Source organism: Engystomops pustulosus, chromosome 7 (assembly GCF_040894005.1).
Source record: "Engystomops pustulosus chromosome 7, aEngPut4.maternal, whole genome shotgun sequence".
Taxonomy (NCBI): Eukaryota; Metazoa; Chordata; class Amphibia; order Anura; family Leptodactylidae; genus Engystomops; species Engystomops pustulosus.
The window spans coordinates 182,665,132-182,690,756 of record NC_092417.1 but is presented as its reverse complement, the minus strand read 5'-3'; the positions used below and the strand labels follow the sequence as shown (position 1 = coordinate 182,690,756).

At 52.0% G+C, this 25,625-nt stretch overlaps 1 protein-coding gene across 1 annotated transcript; it reads right to left on the bottom strand.

Moving 5' to 3' along the window:
• Positions 1–813: 813 nt before the first annotated feature.
• On the bottom strand, positions 814–21,541 carry TMEM9B (TMEM9 domain family member B). Its single transcript, XM_072119143.1, has 5 exons — positions 21,357–21,541; positions 14,248–14,339; positions 13,984–14,092; positions 6,725–6,859; positions 814–1,942 (listed from the first exon to the last, which is right to left on the bottom strand). The coding sequence occupies exons 1-5, from the start codon at positions 21,426–21,428 to the stop codon at positions 1,787–1,789; spliced, it is 564 nt and encodes a 187-aa protein (XP_071975244.1). The 5' UTR covers positions 21,429–21,541; the 3' UTR covers positions 814–1,786.
• Between the last annotated feature and the right edge of the window lie 4,084 nt (positions 21,542–25,625).

The following is a 25,625-nucleotide window of genomic DNA, read 5'->3' as shown; positions in this document are numbered from 1 at the left end:
CATCACACCAGCAGGGGGCAGTGTCCTCCTATCACTGCTAGGGGTGACTGTCCTATACCACGGCCCCCACATCATCACACCAGCAGGGGGCAGTGTGTCCTCTATCACTGCTAGGGGTGACTGTGCTATACCATGGCCCAACATCATCACACCAGCAGGGGGCAGTGTCCTCCTATCACTCCTAGGGGTGACTGTCCTATACCATGACCCCCACATCATCACACCAGCAGGGGGCAGTGTGTCCTCCTATCACTCCTAGGGGTGACTGTCCTATACCATGGCCCTCACATCATCACACCAGCAGGGGGCAGTGTGTCCTCCTATCACTACTAGGGGTGACTGTCCTATACCATGGCCTCCACATCATCACACCAGCAGGGGGCAGTTTCCTCCTATCACTGCTAGGGGTGTCTGTCCTATACCATGGCCCTCACATCATCACACCAGCAGGGGGCAGTGTGTCCTCCTATCACTTCTAGGGGCAGTGTGTCCTATACCATGGCCCTCACATCATCACACCAGCAGGGGGCAGTGTCCTCCTATCACTGCTAAGGGTGACTGTCCTATACCATGGCCCCCACATCATCACACCAGCAGGGGGCAGTGTCCTCCTATCACTGCTAGGGGTGACTGTCCTATACCATGGCCTCCACATTATCACACCAGCAGGGGGTAGTGTGTCCTCCTATCACTACTAGGGGCAGTGTGTCCTATACCATGGCCCCCACATCATCACACCAGCAGGGGGCAGTGTCCTCCTATCACTCTGCCGGTCCTCCAGTCTATAGAAGAATCTGACACGTGACACATATCGGGGGTAAATCAGTGTTTATTATCTCATCATAGAAAAGTGTTAACAAGGAGAGATCCCAGGGTAAGGTCACAGGTCGGAGGTCGCCTCCCCGGTCACCCCAGCAGTGGTCTCAGGGTGCATCAGCTGGGGAGCACCCCTTGGCACCTGAGCTTGGTACGTTCCAGGTTTGCCCCTCCCCCGCATGCACAGATACTTTGTATCAGCGGATACAATGTCCACACCGGGGATCGGCCGCCCCTTCCCATCACGTGGTCCTCCGTGGCCAATGAAATGTTCTGCAGATTTCTGGAAATTCATTGTCATCTCTGAGCATTTACTAGTTGGGGGTTTGTTACAATGTGTCAGTTTAGGTAACAGCTATGAATATTTACATAAAGGAGTAGTGGAGGTTTTACCATCTTGCACCCCCTGCAGTGTGTGTGGGGTCACAGCTGCCCCTCCCTCCGCGCCTCCGTGTCCTGGTGCAGCTCCAGGATCGGGATACTACAGGAGAATCCGGGGAATGAGGGATAACACCCTGATGGATTAGATTACAGCTCTCCATGATAGTCTATGGAGAGGGGAGGGGGATAATACTGATCCAGTCCTTTCTCCTCTCTTCAGTAACCTGCACCCCGAGCTCAGGGAGCACAGAGTCTGCACGTATCGCCCCCCGCAGGCCGCACCACACATGATCCTCTGTCCCCTGTGAGGGTGAAGCTATAGGGACATGCATCCCCCACAATGCACCAGGGCAGCGCATGCGCTATATACAGGGCTCCCATAGCTATGACGGGGATGAGATCTCCAAGATGCAGGAATCAGAGCGACAAGATTTGATTGGTGGAGGAATGAACATGTGATCACATGGGCTGCAGCGGCAGAGTCACAATATATTAACCATTTATTATCAGGAACATTATATACAAGGAGGTCACTCTCCGGGAAGCAGCGCCCTCCGGTGGCTCCTGCGCAGTACTGGCCGCCCTGACACTAGCTCAGCACCACATGGCGGTCAAAGACGGACTTGCGCTGCTCCTGCACCTGTAGCTTCCAGCGCTGCTGCGCGTGCTCCACCTTGTTCAGGACATTGGCGCGGCTCTGCGAGCGGGAGAGGACGTTGTGAGCGTTAGCGAAAGGCTGGTGATCCTGGAGGAGAAAGGAGAGAGGGTGAGACATCAAGTATAACTACAGACACTGGCTGCAGAGAGCACAGAGCACAGCAGTGTGAGGTCTGATTACACATCTCTCCAGGGACAATACATTACACTGGCTGCAGAGAGCACAGAGCACAGCAGTGTGAGGTCTGATTACACATCTCTCCAGGGATAGTACATAACACTGGCTGCAGAGAGCACAGAGCACAGCAGTGTGAGGTCTGATTACACATCTCTCCAGGGAGAATACATAACACTGGCTGCAGAGAGCACAGAGCACAGCAGTGTGAGGTCTGATTACACATCTCTCCAGGGACAGTACATAACACTGGCTGCAGAGAGCACAGAGCACAGCAGTGTGAGGTCTGATTACACATCTCTCCAGGGACAATTCACAACACTGGCTGCAGAGAGCACAGAGCACAGCAGTGTGAGGTCTGATTACACATCTCTCCAGGGACAATACATAACACTGGCTGCAGAGAGCACAGAGCACAGCAGTGTGAGGTCTGATTACACATCTCTCCAGGGACAATTCACAACACTGGCTGCAGAGAGCACAGAGCACAGCAGTGTGAGGTCTGATTACACATCTCTCCAGGGACAGTACATAACACTGGCTGCAGAGAGCACAGAGCACAGCAGTGTGAGGTCTGATTACACATCTCTCCAGGGACAGTACATAACACTGGGTGCAGAGAGCACAGAGCACAGCAGTGTGAGGTCTGATTACACCTCTCTCCAGGGATAATACATAACACTGGCTGCAGAGAGCACAGAGCACAGCAGTGTGAGGTCTGATTACACATCTCTCCAGGGACAATACATAACACTGGCTGCAGAGAGCACAGAGCACAGCAGTGTGAGGTCTGATTACACATCTCTCCAGGGACAGTACATAACACTGGCTGCAGAGAGCACAGAGCACAGCAGTGTGAGGTCTGATTACACATCTCTCCAGGGACAGTACATAACACTGGCTGCAGAGAACACAGAGTACAGCAGTGTGAGGTCTGATTACACATCTCTCCAGGGACAGTACATAACACTGGCTGCAGAGAGCACAGAGCACAGCAGTGTGAGGTCTGATTACACATCTCTCCAGGGACAATACATAACACTGGCTGCAGAGAGCACAGAGCACAGCAGTGTGAGGTCTGATTACACATCTCTCCAGGGACAGTACATAACACTGGCTGCAGAGAGCACAGAGCACAGCAGTGTGAGGTCTGATTACACATCTCTCCAGGGACAGTACATAACACTGGCTGCAGAGAGCACAGAGCACAGCAGTGTGAGGTCTGATTACACATCTCTCCAGGGACAGTACATAACACTGGCTGCAGAGAACACAGAGTACAGCAGTGTGAGGTCTGATTACACATCTCTCCAGGGACAGTACATAACACTGGCTGCAGAGAGCACAGAGCACAGCAGTGTGAGGTCTGATTACACATCTCTCCAGGGACAGTACATAACACTGGCTGCCGAGAGCACAGAGCACAGCAGTGTGAGGTCTGATTACACATCTCTCCAGGGACAATACATAACACTGGCTGCAGAGAGCACAGAGCACAGCAGTGTGAGGTCTGATTACACATCTCTCCAGGGACAATACATAACACTGGCTGCAGAGAGCACAGAGCACAGCAGTGTGAGGTCTGATTACACATCTCTCCAGGGACAGTACATAACACTGGCTGCAGAGAGCACAGAGCACAGCAGTGTGAGGTCTGATTACACATCTCTCCAGGGACAATACATAACACTGGCTGCAGAGAACACAGAGTACAGCAGTGTGAGGTCTGATTACACATCTCTCCAGGGACAATACATAACACTGGCTGCAGAGAGCACAGAGCACAGCAGTGTGAGGTCTGATTACACATCTCTCCAGGGACAATACATAACACTGGCTGCAGAGAGCATAGAGCACAGCAGTGTGAGGTCTGATTACACATCTCTCCAGGGACAATACATAACACTGGCTGCAGAGAGCACAGAGCACAGCAGTGTGAGGTATGATTACACATCTCTCCAGGGACAGTACATAACACTGGCTGCAGAGAGCACAGAGCACAGCAGTGTGAGGTCTGATTACACATCTCTCCAGGGACAAAACATAACACTGGCTGCAGAGAGCACAGAGCACAGCAGTGTGAGGTCTGATTACACATCTCTCCAGGGACAATACATAACACTGGCTGCAGAGAGCACAGAGCACAGCAGTGTGAGGTCTGATTACACATCTCTCCAGGGACAATACATAACACTGGCTGCAGAGAGCACAGAGCACAGCAGTGTGAGGTATGATTACACATCTCTCCAGGGACAATACATAATACTGGCTGCAGAGAGCACAGAGCACAGCAGTGTGAGGTCTGATTACACATCTCTCCAGGGATGATACATAACACTGGCTGCAGAGAGCACAGAGCACAGCAGTGTGAGGTCTGATTACACATCTCTCCAGGGACAATACATAACACTGGCTGCAGAGAGCACAGAGCACAGCAGTGTGAGGTCTGATTACACATCTCTCCAGGGATGATACATAACACTGGCTGCAGAGAGCACAGAGCACAGCAGTGTGAGGTCTGATTACACATCTCTCCAGGGACAATACATAACACTGGCTGCAGAGAGCACAGAGCACAGCAGTGTGAGGTCTGATTACACATCTCTCCAGGGACAATACATAACACTGGCTGCAGAGAGCACAGAGCACAGCAGTGTGAGGTCTGATTACACATCTCTCCAGGGACAGTACATAACACTGGCTGCAGAGAGCACAGAGCACAGCAGTGTGAGGTCTGATTACACATCTCTCCAGGGACAGTACATAACACTGGCTGCAGAGAGCACAGAGCACAGCAGTGCGAGGTCTGATTACACATCTCTCCAGGGACAATACATAACACTGGCTGCAGAGAGCACAGAGCACAGCAGTGAGAGGTCTGATTACACATCTCTCCAGGGACAATACATAACACTGGCTGCAGAGAGCACAGAGCACAGCAGTGCGAGGTCTGATTACACATCTCTCCAGGGACAATACATAACACTGGCTGCAGAGAGCACAGAGCACAGCAGTGTGAGGTCTGATTACACATCTCTCCAGGGACAATACATAACACTGGCTGCAGAGAGCACAGAGCACAGCAGTGTGAGGTCTGATTACACATCTCTCCAGGGATGATACATAACACTGGCTGCAGAGAGCACAGAGCACAGCAGTGTGAGGTCTGATTACACATATCTCCAGGGACGATACATAACACTGGCTGCAGAGAGCACAGAGCACAGCAGTGTGAGGTCTGATTACACATCTCTCCAGGGACGATACATAACACTGGCTGCAGAGAGCACAGAGCACAGCAGTGTGAGGTCTGATTACACATCTCTCCAGGGACAATACATAACACTGGCTGCAGAGAGCACAGAGCACAGCAGTGTGAGGTCTGATTACACATCTCTCCAGGGACAATACATAACACTGGCTGCAGAGAGCACAGAGCACAGCAGTGTGAGGTCTGATTACACATCTCTCCAGGGACAATACATAACACTGGCTGCAGAGAGCACAGAGCACAGCAGTGTGAGGTCTGATTACACATCTCTCCAGGGACAATACATAACACTGGCTGCAGAGAGCACAGAGCACAGCAGTGTGAGGTCTGATTACACATCTCTCCAGGGACAATACATAACACTGGCTGCAGAGAGCACAGAGCACAGCAGTGTGAGGTCTGATTACACATCTCTCCAGGGACAATACATAACACTGGCTGCAGAGAGCACAGAGCACAGCAGTGTGAGGTCTGATTACACATCTCTCCAGGGACAATACATAACACTGGCTGCAGAGAGCACAGAGCACAGCAGTGTGAGGTCTGATTACACATCTCTCCAGGGACAATACATAACACTGGCTGCAGAGAGCACAGAGCACAGCAGTGTGAGGTCTGATTACACATCTCTCCAGGGACAATACATAACACTGGCTGCAGAGAGCACAGAGCACAGCAGTGTGAGGTCTGATTACACATCTCTCCAGGGACAATACATAGCACTGGCTGCAGAGAGCACAGAGCACAGCAGTGTGAGGTCTGATTACACATCTCTCCAGGGACAGTACATAACACTGGCTGCAGAGAGCACAGAGCACAGCAGTGTGAGGTCTGATTACACTATCTCTATAACACTGGCTGCACAGAGCACAGCTGTGCCTTTCCCCTGCAGATGATCCCTCCAGGATGTGCACACCTTTATTTACATGAGCACAGGGCACAGAGCCTGGGGGTACAGACCCATCACATCTCAGGGGGGCAGCTAAACCCCATTTGTTAATGGGGTCCTGGTCACCCAGCTTTCCCAGAGCCCTGAGCAGCAGGTTGTGTATCTTATATCAGTGATCGGATCAATGTGACGTGTTTATAAAACAGGCGGCAGCTGTCGGGTCGGGTTTCCTCTTTGTTATTTTAATCCACATCAATAATTGTGGGATCCGGAGCCAGGACACGGCGCGGAGCGGGTGCAGCCATATTGTCACCACACTCCACCTCTGCTTAGTAAACAGGCGCCATTGTTCAGGGGCCGCTACACCTGCTGTTACCAGGAAACATCTCCCACAATGCACCGAGCCCAGAGACTGTACAGAGGTCACCAGGAGCTCGTAGCCTGCGTGCGACCCCATTATACAGACCTGAGTGTACAGTACACACCATGAGGAGGAGCGCCCCCTAATGGAGCCGCAGTACATCTACACACTCACCCCAACATCATCTTCATTCTGTATTAGCTGAGAGTGACCAAAGAGACGTCTCTTCAACATGGGCTCCACCAGGGTCAGGTACACCATATAGAGCAGGAGGAGACCCAGGATGGACAGATAGATGATGATCGTCACCTATGGAAACACACAACAGCAACTGCATCACCAAGAGCTGCACTCACTATTCTGCTGCTGGTGCAGTCACTGTGTACATACATGACATTACTTATCCTGTACTGATCCTGAGTTACATCCTGTATTATACTCCAGAGCTGCACTCACTATTCTGCTGCTGGTGCAGTCACTGTGTACATACATGACATTACTTATCCTGTACTGATCCTGAGTTACATCCTGTATTATACCCCAGAGCTGCACTCACTATTCTGCTGCTGGTGCAGTCACTGTGTACATACATGACATTACTTATCCTGTACTGATCCTGAGTTACATCCTGTATTATACCCCAGAGCTGTACTCACTATTCTGCTGCTGGTGCAGTCACTGTGTACATACATGACATTACTTATCCTGTACTGATCCTGAGTTACATCCTGTATTATACCCCAGAGCTGCACTCACTATTCTGCTGCTGGTGCAGTCACTGTGTACATACATGACATTACTTATCCTGTACTGATCCTGAGTTACATCCTGTATTATACTCCAGAGCTGCACTCACTATTCTGCTGCTGGTGCAGTCACTGTGTACATACGTGACATTACTTATCCTGTACTGATCCTGAGTTACATCCTGTATTATACCCCAGAGCTGCACTCACTATTCTGCTGCTGGTGCAGTCACTGTGTACATACGTGACATTACTTATCCTGTACTGATCCTGAGTTACATCCTGTATTATACCCCAGAGCTGCACTCACTATTCTGCTGTTGGTGCAGTCACTGTGTACATACATGACATTACTTATCCTGTACTGATCCTGAGTTACATCCTGTATTATACTCCAGAGCTGCACTCACTATTCTGCTGCTGGTGCAGTCACTGTGTACATACATGACATTACTTATCCTGTACTGATCCTGAGTTACATCCTGTATTATACTCCAGAGCTGCACTCACTATTCTGCTGGTGCAGTCACTGTGTACATACATGACATTACTTATCCTGTACTGATCCTGAGTTACATCCTGTATTATACCCCAGAGCTGCACTCACTATTCTGCTGCTGGTGCAGTCACTGTGTACATACATGACATTACTTATCCTGTACTGATCCTGAGTTACATCCTGTATTATACCCCAGAGCTGCACTCACTATTCTGCTGCTGGTGCAGTCACTGTGTACATACATGGCATTACTTATCCTGTACTGATCCGGAGTTACATCCTGTATTATACTCCAGAGCTGTACTCACTATTATGCTGCTGGTGCAGTCACTGTACATACATGACATTACTTATCCTGTACTGATCCTGAGTTACATCCTGTATTATACCCCAGAGCTGCACTCACTATTCTGCTGCTGGTGCAGTCACTGTGTACATACATGGCATTACTTATCCTGTACTGACCCTGAGTTACATCCTGTATTATACCCCAGAGCTGCACTCACTATTCTGCTGCTGGTGCAGTCACTGTGTACATACATGACATTACTTATCCTGTACGGATCCTGAGTTACATCCTGTATTATACCCCAGAGCTGCACTCACTATTCTGCTGCTGGTGCAGTCACTGTGTACATACATGACATTACTTATCCTGTACTGATCCTGAGTTACATCCTGTATTATACCCCAGAGCTGCACTCACTATTCTGCTGCTGGTGCAGTCACTGTGTACATACATGACATTACTTATCCTGTACTGATCCTGAGTTACATCCTGTATTATACCCCAGAGCTGCACTCACTATTCTGCTGCTGGTGCAGTCACTGTGTACATACATGACATTACTTATCCTGTACTGATCCTGAGTTACATCCTGTATTATATCCCAGAGCTGCTCTCACTATTCTGCTGCTGGTGCAGTCACTGTGTACATACATGACATTACTTATCCTGTACTGATCCTGAGTTACATCCTGTATTATACCCCAGAGCTGCACTCACTATCCTGCTGCTGGTGCAGTCACTGTGTACATACATGGCATTACTTATCCTGTACTGATCCTGAGTTACATCCTGTATTATACCCCAGAGCTGCACTCACTATTCTGCTGCTGGTGCAGTCACTGTGTACATACATGACATTACTTATCCTGCACTGATCCTGAGTTACATCCTGTATTATACCCCAGAGCTGCACTCACTATTCTGCTGCTGGTGCAGTCACTGTGTACATACATGGCATTACTTATCCTGTACTGACCCTGAGTTACATCCTGTATTATACCCCAGAGCTGCACTCACTATTCTGCTGCTGGTGCAGTCACTGTGTACATACATGACATTACTTATCCTGTACTGATCCTGAGTTACATCCTGTATTATACTCCAGAGCTGCACTCACTATTCTGCTGCTGGTGCAGTCACTGTGTACATACATGACATTACTTATCCTGTACTGATCCTGAGTTACATCCTGTATTATACCCCAGAGCTGCACTATTCTGCTGCTGGTGCAGTCACTGTGTACATACATGACATTACTTATCCTGTACTGATCCTGAGTTACATCCTGTATTATACCCCAGAGCTGCACTCACTATTCTGCTGCTGGTGCAGTCACTGTGTACATACATGGCATTACTTATCCTGTACTGACCCTGAGTTACATCCTGTATTATACCCCAGAGCTGCACTCACTATTCTGCTGCTGGTGCAGTCACTGTGTACATACATGACATTACTTATCCTGTACGGATCCTGAGTTACATCCTGTATTATACCCCAGAGCTGCACTCACTATTCTGCTGCTGGTGCAGTCACTGTGTACATACATGACATTACTTATCCTGTACTGATCCTGAGTTACATCCTGTATTATACCCCAGAGCTGTACTCACTATTCTGCTGCTGGTGCAGTCACTGTGTACATACATGACATTACTTATCCTGTACTGATCCTGAGTTACATCCTGTATTATACCCCAGAGCTGCACTCACTATTCTGCTGCTGGTGCAGTCACTGTGTACATACATGACATTACTTATCCTGTACTGATCCTGAGTTACATCCTGTATTATACCCCAGAGCTGCACTCACTATTCTGCTGCTGGTGCAGTCACTGTGTACATACATGACATTACTTATCCTGTACTGATCCTGAGTTACATCCTGTATTATACCCCAGAGCTGCACTCACTATTCTGCTGCTGGTGCAGTCACTGTGTACATACGTGACATTACTTATCCTGTACTGATCCTGAGTTACATCCTGTATTATACCCCAGAGCTGCACTCACTATCCTGCTGCTGGTGCAGTCACTGTGTACATACATGACATTACTTATCCTGTACTGATCCTGAGTTACATCCTGTATTATACCCCAGAGCTGCACTCACTATTCTGCTGCTGGTGCAGTCACTGTGTACATACATGGCATTACTTATCCTGTACTGACCCTGAGTTACATCCTGTATTATACCCCAGAGCTGCACTCACTATTCTGCTGCTGGTGCAGTCACTGTGTACATACATGACATTACTTATCCTGTACTGATCCTGAGTTACATCCTGTATTATACCCCAGAGCTGCACTCACTATTCTGCTGCTGGTGCAGTCACTGTGTACATACATGACATTACTTATCCTGTACTGATCCTGAGTTACATCCTGTATTATACCCCAGAGCTGCACTCACTATTCTGCTGCTGGTGCAGTCACTGTGTACATACATGACATTACTTATCCTGTACTGATCCTGAGTTACATCCTGTATTATACCCCAGAGCTGCACTCACTATTCTGCTGCTGGTGCAGTCACTGTGTACATACATGACATTACTTATCCTGTACTGATCCTGAGTTACATCCTGTATTATACCCCAGAGCTGCACTCACTATTCTGCTGCTGGTGCAGTCACTGTGTACATACATGACATTACTTATCCTGTACTGATCCTGAGTTACATCCTGTATTATACCCCAGAGCTGCACTCACTATCCTGCTGCTGGTGCAGTCACTGTGTACATACATGGCATTACTTATCCTGTACTGATCCTGAGTTACATCCTGTATTATACCCCAGAGCTGCACTCACTATTCTGCTGCTGGTGCAGTCACTGTGTACATACATGGCATTACTTATCCTGTACTGACCCTGAGTTACATCCTGTATTATACCCCAGAGCTGCACTCACTATTCTGCTGCTGGTGCAGTCACTGTGTACATACATGACATTACTTATCCTGTACTGATCCTGAGTTACATCCTGTATTATACTCCAGAGCTGCACTCACTATTCTGCTGCTGGTGCAGTCACTGTGTACATACATGACATTACTTATCCTGTACTGATCCTGAGTTACATCCTGTATTATACCCCAGAGCTGCACTATTCTGCTGCTGGTGCAGTCACTGTGTACATACATGACATTACTTATCCTGTACTGATCCTGAGTTACATCCTGTATTATACCCCAGAGCTGCACTCACTATTCTGCTGCTGGTGCAGTCACTGTGTACATACATGACATTACTTATCCTGTACTGATCCTGAGTTACATCCTGTATTATACCCCAGAGCTGCACTCACTATTCTGCTGCTGGTGCAGTCACTGTGTACATACATGACATTACTTATCCTGTACTGATCCTGAGTTACATCCCGTATTATACCCCAGAGCTGCACTCACTATTCTGCTGCTGGTGCAGTCACTGTGTACATACATGACATTACTTATCCTGTACTGATCCTGAGTTACATCCTGTATTATACTCCAGAGCTGCACTCATTATTCTGCTGCTGGTGCAGTCACTGTACATACATGACATTACTTATCCTGTACTGATCCTGAGTTACATCCTGTATTATACTCCAGAGCTGCACTCACTATTCTGCTGCTGGTGCAGTCACTGTGTACATACATGACATTACTTATCCTGTACTGATCCTGAGTTACATCCCGTATTATACCCCAGAGCTGCACTCACTATTCTGCTGCTGGTGCAGTCACTGTGTACATACATGACATTACTTATCCTGTACTGATCCTGAGTTACATCCTGTATTATACTCCAGAGCTGCACTCACTATTCTGCTGCTGGTGCAGTCACTGTGTACATACATGACATTACTTATCCTGTACTGATCCTGAGTTACATCCCGTATTATACCCCAGAGCTGCACTCACTATTCTGCTGCTGGTGCAGTCACTGTGTACATACATGACATTACTTATCCTGTACTGATCCTGAGTTACATCCCGTATTATACCCCAGAGCTGCACTCACTATTCTGCTGCTGGTGCAGTCACTGTGTACATACATGACATTACTTATCCTGTACTGATCCTGAGTTACATCCTGTATTATACTCCAGAGCTGCACTCACTATTCTGCTGCTGGTGCAGTCACTGTGTACATACATGACATTACTTATCCTGTACTGATCCTGAGTTACATCCTGTATTATATCCCAGAGCTGCACTCACTATTCTGCTGCTGGTGCAGTCACTGTGTACATACATGACATTACTTATCCTGTACTGATCCTGAGTTACATCCTGTATTATACCCCAGAGCTGCACTCACTATTCTGCTGCTGGTGCAGTCACTGTGTACATACATGACATTACTTATCCTGAGTTACATCCCGTATTATACCCCAGAGCTGCACTCACTATTCTGCTGCTGGTGCAGTCACTGTGTACATACATGACATTACTTATCCTGTACTGATCCTGAGTTACATCCTGTATTATACCCCAGAGCTGCACTCACTATTCTGCTGCTGGTGCAGTCACTGTGTACATACATGACATTACTTATCCTGTACTGATCCTGAGTTACATCCCGTATTATACCCCAGAGCTGCACTCACTATTCTGCTGCTGGTGCAGTCACTGTACATACATGACATTACTTATCCTGTACTGATCCTGAGTTACATCCTGTATTATACCCCAGAGCTGCACTCACTATTCTGCTGCTGGTGCAGTCACTGTGTACATACATGACATTACTTATCCTGTACTGATCCTGAGTTACATCCCGTATTATACCCCAGAGCTGCACTCACTATTCTGCTGCTGGTGCAGTCACTGTGTACATACATGACAGTACTTATCCTGTACTGATCCTGAGTTACATCCTGTATTATACCCCAGAGCTGCACTCACTATTCTGCTGCTGGTGCAGTCACTGTGTACATACATGACATTACTTATCCTGTACTGATCCTGAGTTACATCCTGTATTATACCCCAGAGCTGCACTCACTATTCTGCTGCTGGTGCAGTCACTGTGTACATACATGACATTACTTATCCTGTACTGATCCTGAGTTACATCCTGTATTATACCCCAGAGCTGCACTATTCTGCTGCTGGTGCAGTCACTGTGTACATACATGACATTACTTATCCTGTACTGATCCTGAGTTACATCCTGTATTATACTCCAGAGCTGCACTCACTATTCTGCTGGTGCAGTCACTGTGTACATACATGACATTACTTATCCTGTACTGATCCTGAGTTACATCCTGTATTATACCCCAGAGATGCACTCACTATTCTGCTACTGGTGCAGTCACTGTGTACATACATGGCATTACTTATCCTGTACTGATCCTGAGTTACATCCTGTATTATACCCCAGAGCTGCAGTCACTATTCTGCTGCTGGTGCAGTCACTGTGTACATACATGACATTACTTATCCTGTACTGATCCTGGGTTACATCCTGTATTATACCCCAGAGCTGCACTCACTATCCTGCTGCTGGTGCAGTCACTGTGTACATACATGACATTACTTATCCTGTACTGATCCTGAGTTACATCCTGTATTATACCCCAGAGCTGCACTCACTATTCTGCTGCTGGTGCAGTCACTGTGTACATACATGACATTACTTATCCTGTACTGATCCTGAGTTACATCCTGTATTATACTCCAGAGCTGCACTCACTATTCTGCTGCTGGTGCAGTCACTGTGTACATACATGACATTACTTATCCTGTACTGATCCTGAGTTACCTCCTGTATTATACCCCCAGAGCTGCACTCACTATTCTGCTGCTGGTGCAGTCACTGTGTACATACATGACATTACTTATCCTGTACTGATCCTGAGTTACATCCTGTATTATACCCCAGAGCTGCACTCAGCAGGGTCTCACCTTGATGGTGACTGAGCTCCTCTCCTCGTATTTACACTCACAGCGCAGACAATAAGCCTCTACATCGGCTCCGGGGACCGGCATGGGGCTCACCACATGGAGACAATCGCTGTAACGAGAGAGACAATTATCAGCCGCCTCCAGAATTTTGCTTGTATAATACGGAGGGGGCGGAGCATGTACCTGGGGGCGGACTGATCAGTTACTTTCTGCTGCTCCCTGTGTAGGGAAGGTTAATGGGGGGGGGGGGGAAGGTGTACTGACCAGTCCTTCTGCGTCACGTTGCGGTTGTAGATGCTCCCGGGTTTGTCCTTGTACGGGGGGCAGATACATTTGCAGCGCACGTCCTCCGAATTCTAGGAATACATAAAGACAATGAAATACAAAAGTAAAACTACTAGAATGAAATAACTTGTCACAGAGCCAGGCAGGGGAGGAGCCAGCAAAGTAAGGAGCCAGCAAAGTAAGGAGCCAGCCAGTGGAGGAGCCAGCAAAGTAAGGAGCCAGCAAAGTAGGGAGCCAGGCAGGGGAGGGAGCCAGCAAAGTAAGGAGCCAGCAAAGTAGGGAGCCAGGCAGGGGAGGGAGCCAGCAAAGTAAGGAGCCAGCAAAGTAAGGAGCCAGCAAAGTAAGGAGCCAGGCAGGGGAGGGAGCCAGCAAAGTAAGGAGCCACCCAGGGGAGGAGCCAGCAAAGTAAGGAGCCACCCAGGGGAGGAGCCAGCAAAGTAAGGAGCCACCCAGGGGAGGAGCCAGCAAAGTAAGGAGCCAGCAAAGTAAGGAGCCAGCCAGTGGAGGAGCCAGCAAAGTAAGGAGCCAGCAAAGTAGGGAGCCAGGCAGGGGAGGGAGCCAGCAAAGTAAGGAGCCAGCAAAGTAGGGAGCCAGGCAGGGGAGGGAGCCAGCAAAGTAAGGAGCCAGCAAAGTAAGGAGCCAGCAAAGTAAGGAGCCAGCAAAGTAAGGAGCCACCCAGGGGAGGAGCCAGCAAAGTAAGGAGCCACCCAGGGGAGGAGCCAGCAAAGTAAGGAGCCAGGCAGGGGAGGGAGCCAGCAAGCGGGGAGCCAGGCAGGGGAGGGAGCCAGCAAGCGGGGAGCCAGGCAGGGGAGGGAGCCAGCAAAGCAGGGAGCCAGGCAGGGGAGGGAGCCAGCAAAGCAGGGAGCCAGGCAGGGGAGGGAGCCAGCAAAGCAGGGAGCCAGGCAGGGGAGGGAGCCAGCAAAGCGGGGAGCCAGGCAGGGGAGGGAGCCAGCAAAGCGGGGAGCCAGGCAGGGGAGGGAGCCATTAAAGCGGGGAGCCAGGCAGGGGAGGGAGCCAGCAAAGTAAGGAGCCAGGCAGGGGAGGGGCCAGCAAGCGGGGAGCCAGGCAGGGGAGGGAGCCAGCAAGCGGGGAGCCAGGCAGGGGAGGGAGCCAGCAAAGTAGGGAGCCAGGCAGGGGAGGGAGCCAGCAAAGTAAGGAGCCAGGCAGGGGAGGAGCCAGCAAAGCGGGGAGCCAGGCAGGGGAGGAGCCAGCAAGCGGGGAGCCAGGCAGGGAAGGAGCCAGGCAGGGAAGGAGCCAGGCAGGGAAGGAGCCAGGCAGGGAAGGAGCCAGGCAGGGAAGGAGCCAGGCAGGGAAGGAGCCACGCAGGGAAGGAGCCACGCAGGGAAGGAGCCACGCAGGGAAGGAGCCACGCAGGGAAGGAGCCACGCAGGGAAGGAGCCACGCAGGGAAGGAGCCACGCAGGGAAGGAGCCACGCAGGGAAGGAGCCACGCAGGGAAGGAGCCACGCAGGGAAGGAGCCAGCAAAGTAAGGAGCCACGCAGGGAAGGAGCCAGCAAAGTAAGGAGCCACGCAGGGAAGGAGCCAGCAAAGTAAGGAGCCACGCAGGGAAGGAGCCAGCAAAGTAAGGAGCCACGCAGGGAAGGAGCCAGCAAAGTAAGGAGCCACGCAGGGAAGGAGCCAACAAAGTAAGGAGCCACGCAGGGAAGGAGCCAGCAAAGTAAGGAGCCACGCAGGGAAGGAGCCAGCAAAGTAAGGAGCCACGCAGGGAAGGAGCCAGCAAAGTAAGGAGCCACGCAGGGAAGGAGCCAGCAAAGTAAGGAGCCACGCAGGGAAGGAGCCAGCAAAGTAAGGAGCCAGCAAAGTAAGGAGCCAGCAAAGTAAGGAGCCAGCAAAGTAAGGAGCCAGCAAAGTAAGGAGCCAGCAAAGTAAGGAGCCAGCAAAGTAAGGAGCCACGCAGGGAAGGAGCCAGCAAAGTAAGGAGCCACGCAGGGAAGGAGCCAACAAAGTAAGGAGCCACGCAGGGAAGGAGCCAACAAAGTAAGGAGCCACGCAGGGAAGGAGCCAGCAAAGTAAGGAGCCACGCAGGGAAGGAGCCAGCAAAGTAAGGAGCCACGCAGGGAAGGAGCCAGCAAAGTAAGGAGCCACGCAGGGAAGGAGCCAGCAAAGTAAGGAGCCAGCAAAGTAAGGAGCCAGCAAAGTAAGGAGCCAGCAAAGTAAGGAGCCAGCAAAGTAAGGAGCCAGCAAAGTAAGGAGCCAGCAAAGTAAGGAGCCACGCAGGGAAGGAGCCAGCAAAGTAAGGAGCCAGGCAGGGGAGGAGCCGGCAAGCAGGGAGCTAGGCAGGGGAGGAGCCGGCAAGCAGGGAGCTAGGCAGGGGAGGAGCCGGCAAGCAGGGAGCTAGGCAGGGGAGGAGCCGGCAAGCAGGGAGCTAGGCAGGGGAGGAGCCGGCAAGCAGGGAGCTAGGCAGGGGAGGAGCCAGCAAAGTAAGGAGCCACACAGCGGAGGACCCAGCAAGCAGGGAGCTAGGCAGGGGAGGAGCCAGCAAGCAGGGAGCTAGGCAGGGGAGGAGCCATTATTATTCAGGATACAGGTTACGTACAAGTTTGGTTCTGTATGTTTGTTCTTAAGTTGAATTTGTATGCAAGTCAGAACTGTATATTTTATAATTTTATAACTCCAGTCAAAATTTAATGACAAACTGATTTTAAAAATGTTGGGTTGTCATCAGAAGGAGGAGTAACAATAAATCTTCATTACAGACGCCTGATAACTGTTACAGCTGATTATTGTAGCCTTAGGCAAAAGTACAGGAAATTACCAACATCCAGAGGTCCGTCTGTAACTAGGGGTCATCTGTAAGTCGGGTGTTCTTAAGTAGGGGACCGCCTGTATATACAGATGTAGAATTAGGTGGTAATAAGGGACTAAACAGGGGCAGAATCACCAGTATTCTGGGGCTATGCCAGGGGAGAGTCAGGGGGTAATCACTGAGGTATATGCAGGGGTGGAGGATGATCAGTGTGTATGTAGGGGCAGAGACAGGGGGGCTATTGGAGTATGGCAGGGGCAGAGACAGGGGGGCTATTGGAGTATGCAGGGGCAGAGACAGGGGGGCTATTGGAGTATGCAGGGGCAGAGACAGGGGGGCTATTGGAGTATGCAGGGGCAGAGACAGGGGGGCTATTGGAGTATGCAGGGGCAGAGACAGGGGGGCTATTGGAGTATGCAGGGGCAGAGACAGGGGGGGCTATTGGAGTATGCAGGGGCAGAGACAGGGGGGGCTATTGGAGTATGCAGGGGCAGAGACAGGGGGGGCTATTGGAGTATGCAGGGGCAGAGACAGGGGGGGCTATTGGAGTATGCAGGGGCAGAGACAGGGGGGGCTATTGGAGTATGCAGGGGCAGAGACAGGGGGGGCTATTGGAGTATGCAGGGGCAGAGACAGGGGGGGCTATTGGAGTATGCAGGGGCAGAGACAGGGGGGGCTATTGGAGTATGCAGGGGCAGAGACAGGGGGGGCTATTGGAGTATGCAGGGGCAGAGACAGGGGGGGCTATTGGAGTATGCAGGGGCAGAGACAGGGGGGGCTATTGGAGTATGCAGGGGCAGAGACAGGGGGGGCTATTGGAGTATGCAGGGGCAGAGACAGGGGGGGCTATTGGAGTATGCAGGGGCAGAGACAGGGGGGGCTATTGGAGTATGCAGGGGCAGAGACAGGGGGGGCTATTGGAGTATGCAGGGGCAGAGACAGGGGGGGCTATTGGAGTATGCAGGGGCAGAGACAGGGGGGGCTATTGGAGTATGCAGGGGCAGAGACAGGGGGGGCTATTGGAGTATGCAGGGGCAGAGACAGGGGGGGCTATTGGAGTATGCCAGGGGCAGAGACAGGGGGGGCTATTGGAGTATGGCAGGGGCGGAGTCGGGTATTGGAGTATGGCAGGGGCGGAGTCGGGTATTGGAGTATGGCAGGGGCGGAGTCGGGTATTGGAGTATGGCAGGGGCGGAGTCGGGTATTGGAGTATGGCAGGGGCGGAGTCGGGTATTGGAGTATGGCAGGGGCGGAGTCGGGTATTGGAGTATGGCAGGGGCGGAGTCGGGTATTGGAGTATGGCAGGGGCGGAGTCGGGTATTGGAGTATGGCAGGGGCGGAGTCGGGTATTGGAGTATGGCAGGGGCGGAGTCGGGTATTGGAGTATGGCAGGGGCGGAGTCGGGTATTGGAGTATGGCAGGGGCGGAGTCGGGTATTGGAGTATGGCAGGGGCGGAGTCGGGTATTGGAGTATGGCAGGGGCGGAGTCGGGTATTGGAGTATGGCAGGGGCGGAGTCGGGTATTGGAGTATGGCAGGGGCGGAGTCGGGTATTGGAGTATGGCAGGGGCGGAGTCGGGTATTGGAGTATGGCAGGGGCGGAGTCGGGTATTGGAGTATGGCAGGGGCGGAGTCGGGTATTGGAGTATGGCAGGGGCGGAGTCGGGTATTGGAGTATGGCAGGGGCGGAGTCGGGTATTGGAGTATGGCAGGGGCGGAGTCGGGTATTGGAGTATGGCAGGGGCGGAGTCGGGTATTGGAGTATGGCAGGGGCGGAGTCGGGTATTGGAGTATGGCAGGGGCGGAGTCGGGTATTGGAGTATGGCAGGGGCGGAGTCGGGTATTGGAGTATGGCAGGGGCGGAGTCGGGTATTGGAGTATGGCAGGGGCGGAGTCGGGTATTGGAGTATGGCAGGGGCGGAGTCGGGTATTGGAGTATGGCAGGGGCGGAGTCGGGTATTGGAGTATGGCAGGGGCGGAGTCGGGTATTGGAGTATGGCAGGGGCGGAGTCGGGTATTGGAGTATGGCAGGGGCGGAGTCGGGTATTGGAGTATGGCAGGGGCGGAGTCGGGTATTGGAGTATGGCAGGGGCGGAGTCGGGTATTGGAGTATGGCAGGGGCGGAGTCGGGTATTGGAGTATGGCAGGGGCGGAGTCGGGTATTGGAGTATGGCAGGGGCGGAGTCGGGTATTGGAGTATGGCAGGGGCGGAGTCGGGTATTGGAGTATGGCAGGGGCGGAGTCGGGTATTGGAGTATGGCAGGGGCGGAGTCGGGTATTGGAGTATGGCAGGGGCGGAGTCGGGTATTGGAGTATGGCAGGGGCGGAGTCGGGTATTGGAGTATGGCAGGGGCGGAGTCGGGTATTGGAGTATGGCAGGGGCGGAGTCGGGTATTGGAGTATGGCAGGGGCGGAGTCGGGTATTGGAGTATGGCAGGGGCGGAGTCGGGTATTGGAGTATGGCAGGGGCGGAGTCGGGTATTGGAGTATGGCAGGGGCGGAGTCGGGTATTGGAGTATGGCAGGGGCGGAGTCGGGTATTGGAGTATGGCAGGGGCGGAGTCGGGTATTGGAGTATGGCAGGGGCGGAGTCGGGTATTGGAGTATGGCAGGGGCGGAGTCGGGTATTGGAGTATGGCAGGGGCGGAGTCGGGTATTGGAGTATGGCAGGGGCGGAGTCGGGTATTGGAGTATGGCAGGGGCGGAGTCGGGTATTGGAGTATGGCAGGGGCGGAGTCGGGTATTGGAGTATGGCAGGGGCGGAGTCGGGTATTGGAGTATGGCAGGGGCGGAGTCGGGTATTGGAGTATGGCAGGGGCGGAGTCGGGTATTGGAGTATGGCAGGGGCGGAGTCGGGTATTGGAGTATGGCAGGGGCGGAGTCGGGTATTGGAGTATGGCAGGGGCGGAGTCGGGTATTGGAGTATGGCAGGGGCGGAGTCGGGTATTGGAGTATGGCAGGGGCGGAGTCGGGTATTGGAGTATGGCAGGGGCGGAGTCGGGTATTGGAGTATGGCAGGGGCGGAGTCGGGTATTGGAGTATGGCAGGGGCGGAGTCGGGTATTGGAGTATGGCAGGGGCGGAGTCGGGTATTGGAGTATGGCAGGGGCGGAGTCGGGTATTGGAGTATGGCAGGGGCGGAGTCGGGTATTGGAGTATGGCAGGGGCGGAGTCGGGTATTGGAGTATGGCAGGGGCGGAGTCGGGTATTGGAGTATGGCAGGGGCGGAGTCGGGTATTGGAGTATGGCAGGGGCGGAGTCGGGTATTGGAGTATGGCAGGGGCGGAGTCGGGTATTGGAGTATGGCAGGGGCGGAGTCGGGTATTGGAGTATGGCAGGGGCGGAGTCGGGTATTGGAGTATGGCAGGGGCGGAGTCGGGTATTGGAGTATGGCAGGGGCGGAGTCGGGTATTGGAGTATGGCAGGGGCGGAGTCGGGTATTGGAGTATGGCAGGGGCGGAGTCGGGTATTGGAGTATGGCAGGGGCGGAGTCGGGTATTGGAGTATGGCAGGGGCGGAGTCGGGTATTGGAGTATGGCAGGGGCGGAGTCGGGTATTGGAGTATGGCAGGGGCGGAGTCGGGTATTGGAGTATGGCAGGGGCGGAGTCGGGTATTGGAGTATGGCAGGGGCGGAGTCGGGTATTGGAGTATGGCAGGGGCGGAGTCGGGTATTGGAGTATGGCAGGGGCGGAGTCGGGTATTGGAGTATGGCAGGGGCGGAGTCGGGTATTGGAGTATGGCAGGGGCGGAGTCGGGTATTGGAGTATGGCAGGGGCGGAGTCGGGTATTGGAGTATGGCAGGGGCGGAGTCGGGTATTGGAGTATGGCAGGGGCGGAGTCGGGTATTGGAGTATGGCAGGGGCGGAGTCGGGTATTGGAGTATGGCAGGGGCGGAGTCGGGTATTGGAGTATGGCAGGGGCGGAGTCGGGTATTGGAGTATGGCAGGGGCGGAGTCGGGTATTGGAGTATGGCAGGGGCGGAGTCGGGTATTGGAGTATGGCAGGGGCGGAGTCGGGTATTGGAGTATGGCAGGGGCGGAGTCGGGTATTGGAGTATGGCAGGGGCGGAGTCGGGTATTGGAGTATGGCAGGGGCGGAGTCAAAGGGAAATTGGCGTATGCAGGGGAGGAGTCAGGAGGTAGATGTGTACGCAGGGGCGAAGTCAGGAGCGAAATCAGGGTGTAATTGGCGTATGTAGGGGTCGGGGGCATTGGAGTACGCAGGGGCGGAGTCAGGGGTAATGGGGGTCTGTGGTGGTGAGCGCAGGTTGTCTCTATGATTGTCATCCCCCGTACACCTCTATACACACAGATTCCTTCTTACCTTCCCCTCGGAGCCGAGCACCGCCAGCAGCAGCAGCGCCAGCGCCGTGTACACCGGGGAGGCCGCCATCATCGCTGATCCCGAGCAGCACCGACCCCGCTGTCAGCTGACTCTGCCCCACTTCCGGCCGACTTCCGCATCCGCGCGCACCCGCTATTCCTTCCCCCGGGTCCAGTACGGGGTGCAGTAGGGTTCCGCCTCGCCTGTTATCTCCGGCAGAGGGACAGCCTGACCCCTGGTGGCCGCCTCTGTGCCTGCAGGCAGCGCATGGCAGATCACGTGCTCTGTGCTGATTCATCGGAGAATTGTTATTGTTTGTGTAATAAAAAGTTACAAATATTTCCAATCTACTCTCTGTATCCTGAATAATGGCTATGACGTCACATGGCATATAACGAGCTGTGCACCTGTGTGACATCACATGACCAGGGATATAACGAGCCGTGCACCTGTGTGACATCACATCATATAACGAGCCGTGCACCTGCATGACATCACATGACCAGGGATATAACGAGCCGTGCACCTGTGTGACATCACATGACCAGGGATATAACGAGCCGTGCACCTGCATGACATCACATGACCAGGGATATAACGAGCCGCGCACCTGTGTGACATCACATGACCAGGGATATAACGAGCCCTGCACCTGCATGACATCACATGACCAGGGATATAACGAGCCGTGCACCTGTGTGACATCACATGACCAGGGTTATAACGAGCCCTGCACCTGAGTGACATCACATGACCGGGGATATAACGAGCCCTGCACCTGTGTGACATCACATGACCCGGGATATAATACGCCGTGCACCTGTGTGACATCACATGACTAGGGATATAATGAGCCGTGCACCTGTGTGACATCACATGACCAGGGATATAATGAGCCGTGCACCTGTGTGACATCACATGACCAGGGATATAACGAGCCCTGCACCTGTGTGACATCACATGACCGGGGATATAACGAGCCGTGCACCTGTGTGACATAACAAGGCCATGGATATAACAAGCCGTGCACCTGTGTGACATCACATGACCAGGGATGTAATGATCCGCGCACCTGTGTGACATCACATGACCGGGGATATAATGAGCCGTGCACCTGTGTGACATCACATGACCAGGGATATAACGAGCCGTGCACCTGTGTGACATCACATGACCAGGGTTATAACGACCCGTGCGCCTGTGTGACATCACATGACCAGGGATATAACGAGCCCTGCACCTGCATGACATCACATGACCAGGGTTATAACGAGCCCTGCACCTGTGTGACATCACATGACCGGGGATATAACGAGCCCTGCACCTGTGTGACATCACATGACCCGGGATATAATACGCCGTGCACCTGTGTGACATCACATGACTAGGGATATAATGAGCCGTGCACCTGTGTGACATCACATGACCAGGGATATAACGAGCCCTGCACCTGTGTGACATCACATGACCAGGGATATAACGAGCCCTGCACCTGTGTGACATCACATGACCAGGGATATAACGAGCCCTGCACCTGTGTGACATCACATGACCAGGGATATAACGAGCCCTGCACCTGTGTGACATCCTATGACCAGGGATATAACAAGCCGTGCATCTGTGTGACATCACATGTCCAGGGATATAACGAGCCGTGTACCTGTGTGACATCACATGACCAGGGATATAACGAGCCGTGCACCTGTGTGACATCACATGACCAGGGTTATAACGACCCGTGCGCCTGTGTGACATCACATGACCAGGGATATAACGAGCCGTGCACCTGTGTGACATCACATGACCAGGGATATAATGAGCTGTGCACCTGTGTGATATCACATGATCGGGGATATAACGAACCGTGCACCTGTGTGACATCACATGACCAGGGATATAACGAGCCGTGCACCTGTGTGACATCACATGATCGGGGATATAACGAACCGTGCACCTGTGTGACATCACATGACCAGAGATATAACGAGCCGTGCACCTGTGTGACATCACATGACCAAAGATATATCGAGCCGTGCACCTGTATGACATCACATGACCAGGGATATAATGAGCCGCGCACCTGTGTGACATCACATGCCCAGGGATATAATAAGCCGTGCACCTGTGTGATGTCACATGACCAGGGATATAACGAGCCGTGCACCTGTGTGACATCACATGACCAGGGATATAACGAGCCGTGCACCTGTGTGACATCACATGACCAGGGATATAATAAGCCATGCACCTGTGTGACATCACATGACCGGGGATATAAAGAGCCGTGCACCTGTGTGACATCACATGACCAGGGATATAACGAGCTGCACACCTGTGTGACATCACATGACCAGGGATATAATGAGCTGCGCACCTGTGTGACATCACATGACCAGGGATATAACGAGCTGCGCACCTGTGTGACATCACATGACCAGGGATATAACGAGCTGCGCACCTGTGTGACATCACATGACCAGGGATATAACGAGCCGTGCACCTGTGTGACATCACATGACCAGGGATATAACGAGCCGTGCACCTGTTTGACATCACATGACCAGGGATATAACGAGCCGTGCACCTGTGTGACATCACATGACCAGGGATATAATAAGCCATGCACCTGTGTGACATCACATGACCGGGGATATAACGAGCCCTGCACCTGTGTGACATCACATGATCGGGGATATAACGAGCCGTGCAGCTGTGTGACATCACATGATTGGGGATATAATGAGCCCTGCACCTGTGTGACATCACATGACCGGGGATATAACGAGCCGTGCACCTGTGTGACATCACATGACCAGGGATATAACGAGCCGTGCAGCTGTTCTCCCATCAGGTAGATGTTGGAGCAGCGGCGCCCCTGTGATCCGGCACGTGGTTTGTGATCGATTTCCACGTTTTCAGCGCGGCAGTTCCCGTGGCCTCGTTGTACAGCGTTTCCATGGTGACTTTCCGCCTGGTTACGTCTCCGGCTCCGGGATTCAGGCTTATCCATAAATAATAAGGAGAATGTATGTAGTTGGGGAGGGGTCACACACATCGTGTACTCCTCAGAGCTGAGGGTCTGCTACAGTTGTATCTGGGAGATAGATCCGTGCTGATCCATAGCAACAAACCCTCAGCTTTGTGAGCATCTAAAGGTCACGGCCCTGGGGGTCTCACCTGTATAATTGGGCAGAGCGGCAGGGAGCGGGCGTGGCACTAATAGCCCAGGGCACAGCGTGGCACCACCGGATCACTGCAAATGATCTGGAGGGCTGAGGGTTTGCTGCAATGTATCAGTTGGTGGAATAGATTGAGCTTAGCATAGTAAAGGCTCGGTCACATAGTATCCGTGCAGAATCAGGATACAATTGTATCAAACTCCCAGCTCTGAGAAGACATCGGGGGGAATCTACCACCAGGATGAAGGATTGTAAACCCAGCACTGCCATCCTGGTGTGCGTCCCCTCTGCCAGGATCTGCTCTTTTTTTTTAGCTTCTTATGCCCCTGTTTTTACAAAAAAAGACTTTAGAAATTATGCAAATTAGTTTGAGGGGCTCTAGGCTCAATTAACAGCTATGGAACCTGGAGCTCCTCAGGCTAATTTGCATAATTTTTAAAACCAGGGCATAAAAAGCTTAAGGAAGAGCAGATTCTGCCAGAGGGGGTGCACACCAGGATGTCAGTGCTGGGTTTACAATCCTTCATCCTAGTGTTTGATGTGCACCTGGGTCTCCCTCTACTCCACACCATTAAGGGATTAGATACATCACTCAGCAGACAGTATCACACAGGATAGGATTGGATACACAGCTCAGCAGTATCGCATAGGAGAGGATTAGATACACAGCTCAGCAGTATCGCATAGGAGAGGATTAGATACACCACTCAGCAGACAGTATCACACAGGACAGGATTAGATACAAAGCTCAGCAGTATCACACAGGACAGGATTAGATACACAGCTCAGCAGTATCACACAGGACAGGATTAGATACACAGCTCAGCAGTATCACACAGGACAGGATTAGATACACAGCTCAGCAGACTGTATCACACAGGACAGGATTAGATACACAGCTCAGCAGTATCACACAGGAGAGGACTAGATACACAGCTCAGCAGGCACTATCCTACAGGAGAGGATTAGATACACAGCTCAGCAGGCGGTATCACACAGGAGAGGATTAGATACACAGCTCAGCAGTATCACACAGGAGAGGATTAGATACACAGCTCAGCAGTATCACACAGGACAGGATTAGATACAC

What these genes read in the sequence shown, in the direction of transcription:
- TMEM9B (XM_072119143.1), bottom strand. Translation starts at nt 21,428, where the DNA reads ATGATGGCGGCCTCCCCGGTGTACACGGCGCTGGCGCTGCTGCTGCTG. An exon ending in GGAGCTCAGTCACCATCAAG is followed by an intron (nt 6,860 to 13,983) that starts GTGAGACCCTGC and finishes GTGTTTCCATAG; the next exon opens with GTGACGATCATCATCTATCT. An exon ending in AGAATGAAGATGATGTTGGG is followed by an intron (nt 1,943 to 6,724) that starts GTGAGTGTGTAG and finishes TTTCTCCTCCAG; the next exon opens with GATCACCAGCCTTTCGCTAA.